The sequence below is a fragment of the Heptranchias perlo genome, unplaced genomic scaffold (genome assembly GCF_035084215.1).
Source record: "Heptranchias perlo isolate sHepPer1 unplaced genomic scaffold, sHepPer1.hap1 HAP1_SCAFFOLD_300, whole genome shotgun sequence".
In the NCBI taxonomy this organism is placed as follows: Eukaryota; Metazoa; Chordata; class Chondrichthyes; order Hexanchiformes; family Hexanchidae; genus Heptranchias; species Heptranchias perlo.
Window position 1 is genome coordinate 27570 of NW_027139312.1, and position 18104 is coordinate 45673.

General features: G+C 47.0%; 1 protein-coding gene across 1 annotated transcript in view; it reads left to right on the plus strand.

The window, feature by feature from the left end:
• nup155 (nucleoporin 155) overlaps window positions 1-18104 on the plus strand; it is a 239580-nt gene that overhangs the window by 27563 nt on the left and 193913 nt on the right. The window contains exons 9-10 of the mRNA XM_067978489.1: window positions 3692-3783; window positions 14862-14959. Of these exons, the coding sequence (XP_067834590.1) occupies window positions 3692-3783; window positions 14862-14959 (190 nt within the window). The remainder of the gene's footprint in view (window positions 1-3691; window positions 3784-14861; window positions 14960-18104) is intronic.

The following is an 18104-nucleotide window of genomic DNA, read 5'->3' on the forward strand; positions in this document are numbered from 1 at the left end:
GAGGGCAGAGATCGTTCACTGTGTAACAGGGAGGGCAGAGATCGTTCACTGTGTTACAGGGAGGGCAGAGATCGTTCACTGTGTTACAGGGAGGGCAGAGATCATTCACTGTGTTACAGGGAGGGCAGAGATCGTTCACTGTGTTACAGGGAGGGCAGAGATCGTTCACTGTGTTACAGGGAGGGCAGAGATCGTTCACTGTGTTACAGGGAGGGCAGAGATCGTTCACTGTGTTACAGGGAGGGCAGAGATCGTTCACTGTGTAACAGGGAGGGCAGAGATCGTTCACTGTGTTACAGGGAGGGCAGAGATCGTTCACTGTGTAACAGGGAGGGCAGAGATCGTTCACTGTGTTACAGGGAGGGCAGAGATCGTTCACTGTGTTACAGGGAGGGCAGAGATCGTTCACTGTGTTACAGGGAGGGCAGAGATCGTTCACTGTGTTACAGGGAGGGCAGAGATCGTTCACTGTGTTACAGGGAGGGCAGAGATCGTTCACTGTGTAACAGGGAGGGCAGAGATCGTTCACTGTGTTACAGGGAGGGCAGAGATCGTTCACTGTGTGTTACAGGGAGTCATGATGTGGAGATGCCGGTGATGGACTGGGGTTGACAATTGTAAACAATTTTACAACACCAAGTTATAGTCCAGCAATTTTATTTTAAATTCACAAGCTTTCGGAGATTCTCTCCTTCCTCAGGTAAATGTTCAGGAGCTCCTTGAAGCCTACGCATTTATACATATTGAATAATACATGGTGTTTACAGACTGCCCCTGCAACTGCCCGTTGCCAAGGCAATCACCATGTTCAGACAGAGAGGTGTCATCTGCAGAACCCCCGAATACACATTCAACAAAAAAACAAACAGGGAAAAAAAACAGAGAAAAAAAAACACAGAGAGAGGCAGAAACATCCGGAAGGCAGAGAGAGCCAGCAAATGACCCATTATATTAAAAACAGATAACATTTGTTCGCTGGTGGGGTAACGTGTAGCGTGACATGAACCCAAGATCCCGGTTGAGGCCGTCCTCATGGGTGCGGAACTTGGCTATCAATTTCTGCTCGACGATTTTGCGTTGTCGTGTGTCTCGAAGGAGGGTTCCCTCCCAGTCGGGGAACACTTTAGCAGTCATGGACATTCATCCACCGACCTTCGGGTAAGCGTACTCCAAGGCGGCCTTCGAGACACACGACAACGCAAAATCGTCGAGCAGAAATTGATAGCCAAGTTCCGCACCCATGAGGACGGCCTCAACCGGGATCTTGGGTTCATGTCACGCTACACGTTACCCCACCAGCGAACAAATGTTATCTGTTTTTAATATAATGGGTCATTTGCTGGCTCTCTCTGCCTTCCGGATGTTTCTGCCTCTCTCTGTGATTTTTTTCTCTGTTTTTTTTCCCTGTTTGTTTTTTTGTTGAATGTGTATTCGGGGGTTCTGCAGATGACACCTCTCTGTCTGAACACGGTGATTGCCTTGGCAACGGGCAGTTGCAGGGGCAGTCTGTAAACACCATGTATTATTCAATATGTATAAATGCGTAGGCTTCAAGGAGATCCTGAACATTTACCTGAGGAAGGAGAGAATCTCCGAAAGCTTGTGAATTTAAAATAAAATTGCTGGACTATAACTTGGTGTTGTAAAATTGTTTACAATTGTTACAGGGAGGGCAGAGATCGTTCACTGTGTTACAGGGAGGGCAGAGATCGTTCACTGTGTTACAGGGAGGGCAGAGATCGTTCACTGTGTTACAGGGAGGGCAGAGATCGTTCACTGTGTTACAGGGAGGGCAGAGATCGTTCACTGTGTTACAGGGAGGGCAGAGATCGTTCACTGTGTTACAGGGAGGGCAGAGATCGTTCACTGTGTTACAGGGAGGGCAGAGATCGTTCACTGTGTTACAGGGAGGGCAGAGATCGTTCACTGTGTTACAGGGAGGGCAGAGATCGTTCACTGTGTTACAGGGAGGGCAGAGATCGTTCACTGTGTGTTACAGAAATGTCACCCCTCAAAATGGAGATTGCCAGTCTTTGTGCCCTCGACACTGGGCTGCAACACAATGTGGTCCATATTCCCTCGTTGTCCTCTCCGGTGCATATGGTGAACTTTGCCTTTCTCCTCCAATATGTCTCTGTTTTGAAGTTGCGCACTCGCTACTCCGATTAAGGAGGGGTGGGTGTGAGCGCGTGCCCCTCTGTTTAAGGGGTGTGTGAGCCGTGCCCCTCTGTTTAAGGGGTGTGTGAGCGCGTGCCCCTCTGTTTAAGGGGTGTGTGCGGCGTGTACCCCTCTAATTAAGGGGGGGTGTGCGGCGTGTACCCCTCTAATTAAGGGGGGGTGTGCGGCGTGTACCCCTCTGGTTAAGGGGGGTGTGTGCGGCGTGTACCCCTCTGGTTAAGGGGGGTGTGTGCGGCGTGTACCCCTCTGGTTAAGGGGGGTGTGTGCGGCGTGTACCCCTCTAATTAAGGGGGGGTGTGCGGCGTGTACCCCTCTAATTAAGGGGGGGTGTGCGGCGTGTACCCCTCTGGTTAAGGGGGGTGTGTGCGGCGTGTACCCCTCTGGTTAAGGGGGGTGTGTGCGGCGTGTACCCCTCTGGTTAAGGGGGGTGTGTGCGGCGTGTACCCCTCTGGTTAAGGGGGGTGTGTGCGGCGTGTACCCCTCTGGTTAAGGGGGGTGTGTGTGGCGTGTACCCCTCTGGTTAAGGGGGGTGTGTGCGGCGTGTACCCCTCTATTTAAGGGGGGTGTGCGGCATGTACCCCTCTGGTTCAGGGGGGTGTGTGCGGCGTGTACCCCTCTGGTTCAGGGGGGTGTGTGCGGCGTGTACCCCTCTGGTTCAGGGGGGTGTGTGCGGCGTGTACCCCTCTGGTTCAGGGGGGTGTGTGCGGCGTGTACCCCTCTGGTTCGGGGGGAGGGTGCGGCGTGTACCCCTCTGGTTCGGGGGGAGGGTGCGGCGTGTACCCCTCTGGTTCGGGGGGTGTGCGGCGTGTACCCCTCTGGTTCGGGGGGTGTGTGCGGCGTGTACCCCTCTGGTTCGGGGGGAGGGTGCGGCGTGTACCCCTCTGGTTCGGGGGGAGGGTGCGGCGTGTACCCCTCTGGTTCGGGGGGTGTGTGCGGCGTGTACCCCTCTGGTTCGGGGGGTGTGTGCGGCGTGTACCCCTCTGGTTCGGGGGGTGTGTGCGGCGTGTACCCCTCTGGTTCGGGGGGTGTGTGCGGCGTGTACCCCTCTGGTTAAGGGGGGGTGTGTGCGGCGTGTACCCCTCTGGTTAAGGGGGGGTGTGCGGCGTGTACCCCTCTGGTTAAGGGGGGGTGTGTGCGGCGTGTACCCCTCTGGTTAAGGGGGGGGTGTGCGGCGTGTACCCCTCTGGTTAAGGGGGGGTGTGCGGCGTGTACCCCTCTGGTTCGGGGGGAGGGTGCGGCGTGTACCCCTCTGGTTAAGGGGGGGTGTGCGGCGTGTACCCCTCTGGTTCGGGGGGAGGGTGCGGCGTGTACCCCTCTGGTTAAGGGGGGGTGTGCGGCGTGTACCCCTCTGGTTAAGGGGGGGTGTGCGGCGTGTACCCCTCTGGTTAAGGGGGGGTGAGCGGCGTGTACCCCTCTGGTTAAGGGGGGGTGTGTGTACACCTCTCCTGTTTGGCCGTCATGCCTCCTCTTTTGATGCTGGATGCGGGTGACACTCACTCTTTTTGGTTTTCAGGTGTATGACCTGGGTATGGATGGCCATGGGATGGGCAGAGTGGCTTCCTTGTCCCAGAGTTCCCTAGTTTCTGCAGCAGGTAACATAGCCAGGTGAGTGTGTGACCTGGCACGGTCAACTTTGGTGAGCACATGCATCTCATGAGTCGGGTAGTGTGACCACCCAGGGTGTTAGTTATTACAGCACCATGCCGCATTGCTCAGGGATGTCTCCAAGCCCAACACGTGCGATGTGAAACTTCACGTGCGATGTGAAACTTCACGTGCCAGCAGTTGCTCAGTGGGATTCTCTCGCTTCTGAGTTGAAAGATCGTGGCTGATCGTCCCAATCCAGAGATTTGAACCCATAATCCAGGCTGACTAAATGGGATAGAGGAGCACAGGGATCTCGGGGTAAGATACACAAATCACTAAAAGTAGTGACACAGCTCAATAAGACCATAAAAAAGCCAAACGAAGCACTGGAGGTCATTTCCAGAGGGATAGAATTGAAAAGCAGGGAAGCACCAAAGAGTGACAAATCCCCAGGACCAGATGGTTTCCATCCCAGGGTTTTAAAGGAAGTAGGTGAGCACATTGCAGATGCCCTAACTATAATCTTTCAAAGTTCTCTAGATTCAGGAACTGTCCCTCTGGATTGGAAAATTGCACATGTCACTCCGCTTTTTAAGAAAGGAGAGAGAGGGAAACCGGGGAATTATAGACCAGTTAGCCTAACATCTGTTGTGGGGAAAATGCTGGAGTCTATAATTAAGATAGGGTGACTGAACACCTCGAGAATTTTCAGTTAATCAGAGAGAGCCAGCATGGATTTGTGAAAGGTAGGTCGTGCCTGACAAACCTGATTGAGTTTTTTGAAGAGGTGACTAAAGCAGTGGACAGGGGAATGTCAATGGATGTTATTTATATGGACTTCCAGAAGGCATTTGATAAGGTCCCACATAAGAGACAGTTAGCTAAGATAGAAGCCCATGGAATCGAGGGAAAAGTATGGACTTGGTTAGGAAGTTGGCTGAGCGAAAGGCGACAGAGAGTAGGGATAATGGGTAGGTTCTCACATTGGCAGGATGTGACTAGTGGAGTCCCGCAGGGATCTGTCTTGGGGCCTCAATTATTCACAATATTTATTAACAACTTAGATGAAGGCATAGAAAGTCTCATATCTAAGTTTGTCGATGACACAAAGATTAGTGGCATTGTAAGCAGTGTAGATGAAAACATAAAATTACAAAGCGATATTGATAGATTAGGTGAATGGGCAAAACTGTGGCAAATGGAATTCAATGCAGACAAATGTGAGGTCATCCAATTTGGATCAAAAAAGGATAGAACAGGGTACTTTCTAAATGGTAAAAAGTTAAAAACAGTGGATGTCCAAAGGGACTTAGGGGTTCAGGTACATAGATCATTGAAGTGTCATGAACAGGTGCAGAAAATAATCAAGGCTAATGGAATGCTGGCCTTTATATCTGGAGGACTAGAGTACAAGGGGGCAGAAGTTATGCTGCAGCTGTACAAAACCCTGATTAGACCGCACCTGGAGTACTGTGAGCAGTTCTGGGCACCGCACCTTCGGAAGGACATATTGGCCTTGGAGGGAGTGCAGCGTAGGTTTACTAGAATGATACCAGGACTTCAGGGTTAAGTTACGAGGAGAGATTACACAAATTGGGGTTGTATTCTCTCGAGTTTCGAAGGTTAAGGGGTGATCTGATCGAAGTTTATAAGATATTAAGGGGAACAGATAGGGTGGATAGAGAGAAACTATTTCCGCTGGTTGGGGATTTTAGGAGTAGGGGGCATAGTCTAAAAATTGGAGCCAGACCTTTCAGGAGTGAGATTAGAAAACATTTCTACACACAAAGGGTGGTAGAAGTTTGGAACTCTCTTCCGCAAACGGCAATTGATACTAGCTCAATTGCTAAATTTAAATGTGAGATAGATAGCTTTTTGGCAACCAAAGGTATTAAGGGATATGGGCCAAAGGCAGGTATATGGAGTTAGATCACAGACCAGCCATGATCTTATCAAATGGCGGAGCAGACACGAGGGGCTGAATGGCCTACTCCTGTTCCTATGTTCCTGTTATGTTAAACTTGTTTAGACCACACTTGGAGTATTGTGCACAGCTCTGGTCTCCATATTATAGAAAGGAAATAGAGGCACTGGAGAAGGTGCAAAAAAGATTCACAAGGATGATACCAGAACTAAGAGAATATACTTATCAGGAAAGGCTGAACAGGCTGTGGGGGGCCTTTTCTCTGGAAAAGAGAAGGCTGAGGGGTGACATGATCGAGGTCCTTAAGATAATAAGGTTTGATAGGGTAAACGTAGAGAAAATGTTTCCACTTGTGAGTCCAAAGCTGGTGGTCGTAAATGTTAGCCAAGGCATAGAATATAAGAGCCGGGAGGTTATGCTGGAACTGGTTAGGCCACAGCTTGAGTACTGCACACAGTTCTGGTCACTGATTGCACTAGAGAGGGTATCGAGGAGATTTATGAGGATGTTGCCAGGGCTGGAGAATTTTAGCAATGAGGAAAGATTGGACACGCTGGGACTGTTTTCTTTGGAACAGAGGAGGCTGAGGGGAGATTTTATTGTGTATAAAATTATGAGGGGCCGAGATAGAGTGGATAGGAAGGACCTATTTCCCTTAGCAGAGGGGTCAGTGACCAGGGGGCATCGATTTAAAGTGATTGGTAGAAGGATTAGAGGGGAGCTGAGGAGAATTTTTTTCACCCAGAGGGCAATGGGGATCTGGAACTCACTGCCTGAGAGGGTGGTAGAGGCAGAAACCCTCAACTCATTTAAAAAGTACCTGGATGTGCACCTGAAGAGCCGAAACCTACAGGGCTATGGACCGAGTGCTGGAAAGTGGGATTAGGCTGGATAGCTCTTTTTCGGCCGGCATGGACACGATGGGCCGAATGGCTGCCTCCTGTGCTGTAAATTTCCAAGATTCTATAAATATAAGATAGTCACTAATAAACCCAATAGGGAATTCTGGAAAAACTTCTTTATCCAGAGAGTGGTAAGAATGTGGAACGTAGTACCACAAGGAGTACATAAGAACATAAGAAATTGGAGCAGGAGTAGGCCAATCGGCCCCTCGAGCCTGCTCCGCCATTCAATAAGATCATGGCTGATCTGATCCCAACCACAAATCTAAAGAACACAAGAAGTCGGAGCAGGACCCGGCCACATAGCCCCTGGGCCCTCTCCGCCACCCACAGGGCATTGACCGATCCGAACTCAGCTTCATGTCCAATTTCCTGCCCGCTCCCCATAACCCCTAATTCCCTTTACTTCTAGGAAACTGTCTATTTCTGTTTTAAATTTATCTAATGATGTAGCTTCCACAGCTTCCTGGGGCAGCAAATTCCACAGACCTACCACCCTCTGAGTGAAGAAGTTTCTCCTCATCTCAGTTTTGAAAGAGCAGCCCCTTATTCTAAGATTATGCCCCCTAGTTCTAGTTTCACCCATCTTTGGGAACATCCTTACTGCATCCACCCGATCAAGACCCTTCACAATCTTATATGTTTCAATAAGATCGCCTCTCATTCTTCTGAACTCCAATGAGTAGAGTCCCAATCTACTCAACCTCTCCTCATATGTCCGCCCCCTCATCCCCGGGATTAACCGAGTGAACCTTCTTTGTACTGCCTCGAGAGCAAGTATGTCTTTTCTTAAGTATGGAGACCAAAACTGTATGCAGTATTCCAGGTGCGGTCTCACCAATACCTTATATAACTGCAGCAATACCTCCTTGTTTTTATATTCTATCCCCCTAGCAATAAAAGCCAACATTCCGTTGGCTTTCTTGATCACCTGCTGCACCTGCATACCAACTTTTTGATTTTCTTGCACTAGGACCCCCAGATCCCTTTGTACTGCAGTACTTTCCAGTCTCTCGCCATTAAGAAAATAACTTGCTCTCTGATTTTTCCTGCCAAAGTGCATAACCTCACATTTTCCAATATTATATTGCATCTGCCAAATCTCCGCCCACTCACCCAGCCTGTCTATATCCCCTTGCAGGTTTTTTATGTCCTCCTCACTCTCTACTTTCCCTCCCATCTTTGTATCATCTGCAAATTTTGATATGTTGCACTCGGTCCCCTCCTCCAAATCGTTAATATAGATTGTAAAGAGTTGGGGACCCAGCACCGACCCCTGTGGAACACCACTGGTTACTGGTTGCCAGTCCGAAAATGAACCATTTATCCCAACTCTCTGCTTCCTGTTTGATAACCAATCCTCCACCCATGCCAGAATATTACCCCCAATCCCGTGATTTTTTTATCTTAAGTAATAATCTTTTATGTGGCACCTTGTCGAATGCCTTCTGGAAGTCTAAATACACTACGTCCACTGGTTCCCCTTTATCCACCCTATACGTTATATCCTCGAAGAACTCAAGCAAATTTGTCAGACATGACTTCCCCTTCATAAAGCCATGCTGACTTTGTCCTATTAAATTATGCTTATCTAAATGTTCCGTTACTGTCTCCTTAATAATAGACTCCAAAATCTTACCCACCACAGATGTTAAGCTAACTGGCCTATAATTTCCAGCCTTCTGCCTACTACCCTTTTTAAATAACGGTGTTACATTAGCAGTTTTCCAATCTGCCGGGACCTCTCCTGAGTCCAGGGAATTTTGGAAAATTATTACCAAAGCATCCACAATCCCTACTGCCACTTCCCTCAAGACCTTAGGATGGAAGCCATCAGGTCCAGGGGATTTATCCGCCTTGAGTCCCATTATTTTACTGAGTACCATCTCTTGAGTGATTTTAATCGTATTTAGCTCCTCCCCCCCGAGAGTCCCCTGTTTGTCCAGTGTTGGGATATTCTTAGTGTCCTCTACTGTAAAGACTGAAACAAAATATTTGTTCAGCATTTTTGCCATCTCCATGTTTCCCACCATTAATTTCCCGGTCTCATCCTCTAAGGGACCTATGTTTGCCTTAGCCACCCTTTTTCTTTTTATATAACTATAGAAACTCTTGCTATCTGTTTTTATATTTTTTGCTAATTTCTTTTCATAATCTAACTTCCCTTTCTTAATCAATCCTTTAGTTACTTTTTGCTGTCTTTTGAAGAATTCCCAATCTTCTATCCTCCCACTAAGTTTGGCTACCTTATATGTCCTTGTTTTTAGTCGGATACTATCCTTGATTTCTTTACTTAGCCACGGGTGGCTGTCATTTCTTTTACACCCTTTTTTCCTCAGTGGAATATATTTATTTTGAAAGTTGTAAAATAACTCCCTAAATGAACACCACTGCTCATGTACCGTCTTACCCTTTAATCTATTTTCCCAGTCCACTTTAATCAATTCCGCTCTCATACCATCATAGTCTCCTTTATTCAAGCTCAGTACGCTTGTTTGAGAATCAACCTTCTCACCCTCTAATTGGATATGGAATTCAACCATGTTGTGGTCGCTCGTTCCAAGGGGATCCTTAACTAGGACATTATTAATTAATCCTGACTCATTACACAGGACCAGGTCCAAGGTTGCCTGCCCCCTTGTAGGATCAGTTACATACTGCTCAAGAAATCCATCCCTGATGCACTCAATGAACTCGTCCTCAAGGCTGCTCTGCCCAATTTGATTAATTGAGGTGAGTAGCATAGAGGGATTTAAGGGGAAGTTAGATAAATACATGAGGGAGAAAGGAATAGAACGATATGCGTTAGGGTTAGGGTTGGATGAAGTAGGGAGGGAGTAGACTCGTGTGGAGCATAAACGCCTGCACAGACCTGTTTCTGTGCTGTCGACTCGATGTTATCCTCATGCAATTAGCTGGACTTCACTTTTAACTCCCCTAATTTTCCAGATCTATGGCAGGTGCCTTATCAAGGCTAGAGCTAACACAGTTTTGTGGCCTCTCCTCATCAGTTGAAACACTGTCTGACTGGAATCCTTTTTACTAACTGAATGTTGCTAACAGAAACTCATTTAAAAGCTACAGTTCATATAAAGAAATTAACTGTTTCCTTACCAAAGGCACTAAAGGTAAGTCTTTCTCTGAATTACTGGAGCCATATGTTCTAGAACCAACAAGAGGTTCTGGTCACTTCCTTCCAACTCGAGTACATACCCATTATCCCCACTCTGTCGTCTACCACCTAATGGGCGTTGCTGGCAACGCCAGCATCCCTAATTGCCCTTGAGAAGGTGGTGGTGAGCCGCCTTCTTGAACCGCTGCAGTCCGTGTGGTGACGGTTCTCCCACAGTGCTGTTAGGAAGGGAGTTCCAGGATTTTGACCCAGCGACGATGAAGGAACGGCGATATATTTCCAAGTCGGGATGGTGTGTGACTTGGAGGGGAACGTGCAGGTGGTGTTGTTCCCATGTGCCTGCTGCCCTTGTCCTTCTAGGTGGTGGAGGTTGCAGGTTTGGGAGGTGCTGTCGAAGAAGCCTGTAGATGGAACACATTGCAGCCACAGTGTGCCGGTGGTGAAGGGAGTGAATGTTTATGGTGGTGGATGGGGTACCAATCAAGCGGGCTGCTGTGTCCTGGATGAGGTGGTGCATTTTTCTGGGAAGAATAAGGAGGCCACATACTGCTTGGATAATAAGAGTCTAAATGGGGCAGAGGAGCAGAGGGATATTACCCACATTACCCTTGACTACCCTTTTTCTTCCACGATAATTGTAAAAACCTTTTGTGTTAATCTTGATATCCCTCGCAAGTTTGTTTTTGTGTTCCCTTTTTGCAGCTCTTACTATTTTATTTTATCTTCCTTTGCTGTTCTTTGTATCTCTCCCAGTCCCCTGGATCTACACTATTCTTTGCACTTTTATATGCTCTTTCCTTCAGTATTATATTATCTCTCACCTCTTTTATCGACCATGGCTGTTTCATTTGGTAAGTTGAGCACTTGCCCCTTAGGAGTATGCACTGGTCCTGTATGAAGCTAAATTCTTTTTTAAACACCTCCCACTGTTCATCTGTAGTTTTACCTAATAACAGTTCTGACCAGTTTGCTGTTGTCAGTCTCTGTCTCATCCTGTTAGCCATACCAAAATCTAGAATCTTAGTAACTCTTACATTTCTCCTTTTCAAACCTAACATTGAATTCGATCATATGATCACTGTTAGATAAATGTTCCCTTACTGTTAGATTATTAACTAAGTCTGGCACGTTACTCATTACTGAATCTAGTCTGGCCCGCCCTCTTGTTGGTTCTGGAACATATTGCTCCAGAACAAATGGGAACTAGTGATGTCCCACAAAGATCTGTGCTGGGGCCTCAACTATTCACTACATTTATTAATGACTTGGATAACACCATAGAGAGCCATATATCCAAGTTTGCTACTGATAGAAAGATTGGTGGCATCGTAAGCAGTGTGGATGGGAGCATCAAATTACAAAGAGACATTGATGGAGTAAGTGAGTGAGCGAAACTGTGGCAGATGGATTTCTACGCAGGTAAGTGAGGTCATCCATTTTGGATCAAAAAAGGGTCGATCAGAGTATTTTTTAAATGGTGAAACGCTCAGAACAGTGGAGGTCCAAAGAGACTGGGTTCCATGTACTCAGATCACTAAATGTAGGAGTCAGGTACAAAAAATAATCAAAAAGGCTAATGGAACGTTAACCTTTATAACTAGAGGGCTAGAATATAAAGGGTGGGGGGGGGGGGGGGTGGAATTTTGCTACAGCTACACAGAGCCCTGGTTAAACCACATCTGGAGACTGTGTACGTTCTGTGCACCGCACCTTAGAAAGGGGATATTGGCCTTGGAAGGAGTGCAGCACAGATTGACCAGAATGTCACCAGGGCTCCAAGGGTTAGGAACATAGGATCAGGAGTAGGCCATTTAGCCCCTCGAGCCTGTTCCGTCATTCAACGAGATCATGGCTGATCTGTGACCTAACTCCATAAACCCGCTGTAGCCCCATATCCCTTAATACCTTTGGTTAACAAAAATCTATCAATCTCAGATTTAAAATGAACAATTGAGCGAGCATCAACTGCAGTTTGCAGAAGAGAGTTCCAAACTTGTACCATCCTTGGCCTGTAGAAGTGTTTCCTAACTTCACTCCTGAAAGTCCTGGTTCTAATTTTTAGGCTGTGTCCCCTCGTCTGAGACTCCCCAACCAGCGGAAATAGTTTCTTTCCATCTACCCTATCAGTTCCCCTTAATATCTTGAAAACCTCAATCAAATCACCCCTTAATCTTCTAAATTCCAGGGAATACAACCCTAGTTTGTGTAATCTCTTCTCGTAACTTAACCCTTGGGAGTCCAGGTATCATTCTAGTAAACCAACGCTGCACTCCCTCCAAGGCCAATATATCCTTCCTAAGGTGCGGTTCCCAGAACTGAACACAGTGCTCTGGGTGTGGTCTAACCAGCTCTTTGAATAACTGTAACATAACTTAGAATCATAGAAAGGTTACAGCATGGAAGGAGGCCATTTGGCCCATCGTGTCTGCGCTGGCTCTATGCAAGAGCAATCCAGCTAGTCCCACTCCCCGCCCTTTCCCCATGCCCTGCAAATTTTTCCTTTCACGTACTTATCCAGTTCCATTTTGAAGGCCATGATTGGATCTGCCTCCACCACCCCCTCGGGCAGTCCACAACCAACGGATCAGATCAAAGCTCTGCAGTCCTGCCGCATCCAGTCGTGAATGGTGGTGGACAATTAAACAACTAACGGGAGGAGGAGGCTCTGTAAATATTCCCATCCTCAACGATGGCGGAGTCCAGCACGTGAGTGCAAAAGACAAGGCTGAAGCGTTTGCAACCATCTTCAGCCAGAAGTGCCGAGTGGATGATCCATCTCGGCCTCCTCCCTATATCCCCACCATCACAGAAGCCAGTCTTCAGCCAATTCGATTCACTCCACGTGATATCAAGAAACGGCTGAGTGCACTGGACACAGCAAAGGCTATGGGCCCCGACAACATCCCAGCTGTAGTGCTGAAGACTTGTGCTCCAGAACTAGCTGCCTCTCTAGCCAAGCTGTTCCAGTACAGCTACAACACTGGCATCTACTCGACAATGTGGAAAATTACCCAGGTATGTCCTGTCCACAAAAAGCAGGACAAATCCAATCCGGCCAATTACCGCCCCATCAGTCTACTCTCAATCATCAGCAAAGTGATGGAAGGTGTCGTCGACAGTGCTATCAAGCGGCACTTACTCACCAATAACCTGCTCACCGATGCTCAGTTTGGGTTCCGCCAGGACCACTCGGCTCCAGACCTCATTACAGCCTTGGTCCAAACATGGACAAAAGAGCTGAATTCCAGAGGTGAGGTGAGAGTGACTGCCCTTGACCTCAAGGCAGCATTTGACCGAGTGTGGCACCAAGGAGCCCAAGTAAAATTGAAGTCAATGGGAATCAGGGGGAAAACTCTCCAGTGGCTGGAGTCATACCTAGCACAAATGAAGATGGTAGTGGTTGTTGGAGGCCAATCATCTTGTAGATCGTGGAAAGGCTTTGGGGAGTAATGAGGTGAGTCAAGGCCCTGGGCATTGCTGCAGGAGTTCCTCAGGGCAGTGTCCTAGGCCCAACCATCTTCAGCTGCTTCTTCAATGACCTTCCCTCCAACATAAGGTCAGAAATGGGGATGTTCGCTGATGATTGCACAGTGTTTAGTTCCATTCGCAACCCCTCAGATAATGAAGCAGTCCGAGCCCGCATGCAGCAAGACCTGGACAACATCCAGGCTTGGGCTCATAAGTGGCAAGTAACATTCACGCCAGACAAGTGCCAGGCAATGACCATCTCCAACAAGAGAGAGTCTAACCACCTCCCCTTGACATTCAACGGCATAACCATCGCCGAATCCCCCACCATCAACATCCTGGGGGGTCACCATTGACCAGAAACTTAACTGGACCAGCCATATAAATACTGTGGCTATGAGAGCAGGTCAGAGGCTGGGTATTCTGCGGCGAGTGACTCACCTCATTACTCCCCAAAGCCTTTCCACCATCTACAAGGCACAAGTCAGGAGTGTGATGGAATACTCTCCACTTGCTTGGATGAGTGCAGCTCCAACAACACTCAAGAAGCTCGACACCATCCAAGATAAAGCAGCCCGCTTGATTGGCACCCCATCCACCACCCTAAACATTCACTCCCTTCACCACCGGCGCACAGTGGCTGCAGTGTGTACCATCCACAGGATGCACTGCAGCAATTCGCCAAGGCTTCTTCGACAGCACCTCCCAAACCCGCGACCTCTACCACCTAGAAGGACAAGAGCAGCAGGCACATGGGAACAACACCACCTGCACGTTCCCCTCCAAGTCACACACCATCCCGACTTGGAAATATATCGCCGTTCCTTCATCGTCGCTGGGTCAAAATCCTGGAACTCCCTTCCTAACAGCACTGTGGGAGAACCGTCACCACACGGACTGCAGCGGTTCAAGAAGGCGGCTCACCACCACCTTCTCAAGGGCAATTAGGGATGGGCAATAAATGCCGGCCTCGCCAGCGACGCCCACATCCCGTGAACGAATTAAAAAAAATTCCAGATCCTAACCACTCGCTGTGTAAAAAAAAATCTTCCTCATGTCACCTTTGGTTCTTTTGCCAATCACCTTAAATTTACGTCTTCTGGTCCTTGAACCTTCCACCTTTGTATTCTAGTCTTTTCGGTATAAAGGCCAGCATTCCATTAGCCTTTTTGAATATTTTCTGTACGTGTCCGTGACATTTTAATGATCTATGTACATGGACCCCTAAGTACCTTTGGACCTCCACTGTTTTGAGCTTTTCACCATCTCGAAATTACTCTGATCTATCCTTTTTAGGTCCAAAGTGGATGACCTCACACTTGCCTACATTGAAATCCATTTGCCACAGTTTTGCCATTTCATTGGTGATCTTGGTTGAGGGAGGAATATTGGTTAGGACATTGGGAAAATACCCTGCTCTTCTTCGAAGAGTGACTTGGGATCTTAAATGTCCACTAACAGTCAGACAGGGTCTTGGTTTGAAGTCTTATTGGATATATAACGTGTGTGCCTCTTCCTGTGATATTCCCCTGTGTGTACATCTCACTCTGTGATATTCCACTGTGAGTGTACGTCTCTCCGCATTATTGCCGTGAGTATACCTCTTTCCCTGTGGGTATACCTGTGTACTGTTGATGTTTTCTTCTTACTGATCATTTATCCATTTCAGGACCATAGACCGCGCTGTCTTCAAACCCATTGTACACTTGGCAGTGATTGAGAACTCGGAGTCTGCGGATTGCCATCTTTTGGCTGTGACACATGCAGGTGAGAAGTTGCATGGTTTGTGAATTAAGGGAGCACAGTGTTGGTGCTAAGCAGATAGGGGTAGTACTGCAAGAGAGTTTGTGATACAGACATGGGGAAGTATTTGGAGAGAGTCTGTGTACAGTATCATAAGGTTTAGATTAGCTATGGAAAAGGACGAGGAGCAATCTAGAGTAAAAATACTTAATTGGAGGAGGGCAAATTTCAGTGGGTTGAGAACTGATTTGGCCCGGGTAAATTAGAATGAAAGATCGGCAGGCAAAACTCTAATCGAACATTGGATGGCCTTTCAAGATGAGATGGTTCGGGTACAGTCCAGATACATTCCCACGAAGGGGAAAGGTAGGGAAACTAAAACCAGAGCTCCCCGGATGACATAAGAGATGGTGAGTAAGATGAAACGGAAAAAAGGGGATATATGACAGATGTCAGGTTGATAATACAAGTGAGAACCAAGCTGAATATAGATAGTACAGAGGGGAAGTGAAAAAGGAAATAAGAGGGACAAAGGGAGAGTGTGAGAATAGACTAGGAACCAACATAAAAGGGAATCCAAAAGTCTTCGATAGGCATGCAAACAGTAAACTGGTAGTAAGAGGAGGGTGGGGCTGATTAGGGACCAAAAAGGAGATCTACGCATGGAGGCAGAGGGCATGGCAGAGGTACTAAATGAGTACTTTGCATTTGTCTTTACCAAGGAAGAAGATGCTGCCAATGTCACAGTGAAAGGGGAGTAGTTGAGATACTGGATGGGTTGAAAATTGATAGAGGAGGTACTAGAAAGGCTGACTGTTCTTAAAGTAGATAAATCACCCGATTCAGATGGGACATAGAAGCATAGAAAATAGGAGCAGGATGAGGCCATTCGGCCCTTCGAGCCTGCTCTGCCATTCAATATGACCATGGCTGACCCTCTATCTCAATACCATATTCCCGCTCTCTCCCCATACCCCTTGATGCCTTTTGTGTCGAGAAATTTATCTATCTCCTTCTTAAATATATTCAGTGACTTGGCCTCAACATCCTTGTGTGGTAGAGAATTCCACAGGTTCACCACCCTCTGAGTGAAGAAATTTCTCCTCATCTCAGTCCTAAATGTCCTACCCCGTATCCTGAGACTGTGACCTCTCGTTCTAGACCCCCCAGCCAGGGGAAACATCCTCCCTGAATCCAGTCTGTCCAGCTCTGTCAGAATTTTATATGTTTCGATGAGATCCCCTCTCATTCTTCTAAACTCGAGTGAACACAGGCCGAGTCGATCCAATCTCTCCTCATACGGCAGTGCTGCCATCTCAGGAGTCAGTCTGATGAACCTCTGTTACACTCCCTCTGTGGCAAGTATATCCTTTCTTAGGTCAGGAGACCAAAACTGCACACAATACTCCAGGTGTGGTCTCACCAAGGCCCTGTATAACTGCAGTAAGACATCCTTGCTCCTGTACTCAAATCCTCTTGCAATGAAGGCCAACATACCATTTGCCTTCCTAACTGCTTGCTGCACCTGAATGTTTACTTTCAGTGACTGGTGTACAAGGACACCCAGGTCCCTTTGGACATCAACATTTCCCAATCTATCACATCATATTAAATAATATTCTGCCTTTCTGTTTTTCCTTCTGAAGTGGATAACTTCACATTTATCCACATTATACTGCATCTGCCATGTATTTGCCCACTCACTCAACTTGTCTAAATTGCCCTGAAGCCTCTTTTCATCCTCCTCACAACTCACGATCCCACCTAGTTTTGTATTGTCAGCATCTTGGAAATATTACATTTGGTTCCCTCATCCAAATCATTGATATATATTGTGAATAGCTGGGGCCCAAGCACTGATCCCTGCGGTACCCCACTAGTCACTGCCTGTCACCCCGAAAAAGACCCATTTATTCCTACTCTCTGTTTCCTGTCTGTTAACCAATTTTCAATCCATGCCAGTATATTCCCCCCAATCCCATGTGCTTTAATTTTGCACACGAACCTCTTATGTGGGACTTTATCAAAGACCTTCTGAAAATCCAAATAAACCACATCCACTGGTTCTCCCTTATCTATTTTACCAGTTACATCCTCAAAAAACCCCCAGTACGTTTGTCAAACACTATTTCCCTTTCATAAATCCATGTTGACTTTGTCTAATCCCGTTGATATTTTCTAAGTGTCCTGTTATCACATCCTTTATAATAGACTCCAGCATTTTCCCTACTACTGAATTTAGGCTAACTGGTCTGTAGTTTCCTGTTTTCTCTCTCCCTCCTTTTTTAAATAGTGGGGTTACATTTGTCACCCTCCAATCTGCAGGAACTGTTCCATAATCTATAGGATTTTGGAAGATGACAACTAATGCACCCACTATTTCCATGGCTACCTCTTTTAATACTCTGGGATGCAGATTATCAGGCTCTGGGGATTTATCAGCTTTCAGTCCCATTAATTTCTCCAGCACTTCTTTTACGAATACTAATTTCCTTTAATTCCTCCTTCTCACTGGACCCTTGGTTCCCTAGCATTTCTGGGAAGATGCATCCTAGGTTGCTAAGGGAAGTAAGGGTGGAAATTGCGGAGGTTCTGGCCATAATCTTCCAATCGTTTTTAGGTACAGAGATGGTGTCGAAGGACTGGAGAATTGCAAATGTTACACGAGTGTGGATTAATTAAGGAAAGCCAGCGTGGATTTGTATAAGCAAATCATGTTTAATTAACTTGATTGAGTTTTTTGATGAGGTAACAGAGAGGGTTGATGAGGGCAAGGCGGTTGATGTGTATATGGACTTCCAAAAGACATTAGATAAAATGCCACATAATAGGCTTGTCAGCAAAATTAAAGCCCACGGAATAAAAGGGGCAGTGGCAGCATGGATACAAAATTGGCGAAGAGACAGGAAACAGAGAGTAGTGGCAAACGGTTTTGTGGACTGAAAGAGTGGTGTTCCCCAGGGATTGGTGCTAGGATCACTGCTAGAATTAAGAAAGAGTCTGTGATAGAAATGGGGCAGGATTAGGAGAGAGTCTCATATAGACATTGGGCAATATTACGAGAGTCTGTGATATACACATTGAGGCAGTGTTGGGAAGAGAGTCTGTGATACAGATATGGGGCAGTATTACAGAGCCCGTGATTGTTTTTTAATTCACTTATGGGATG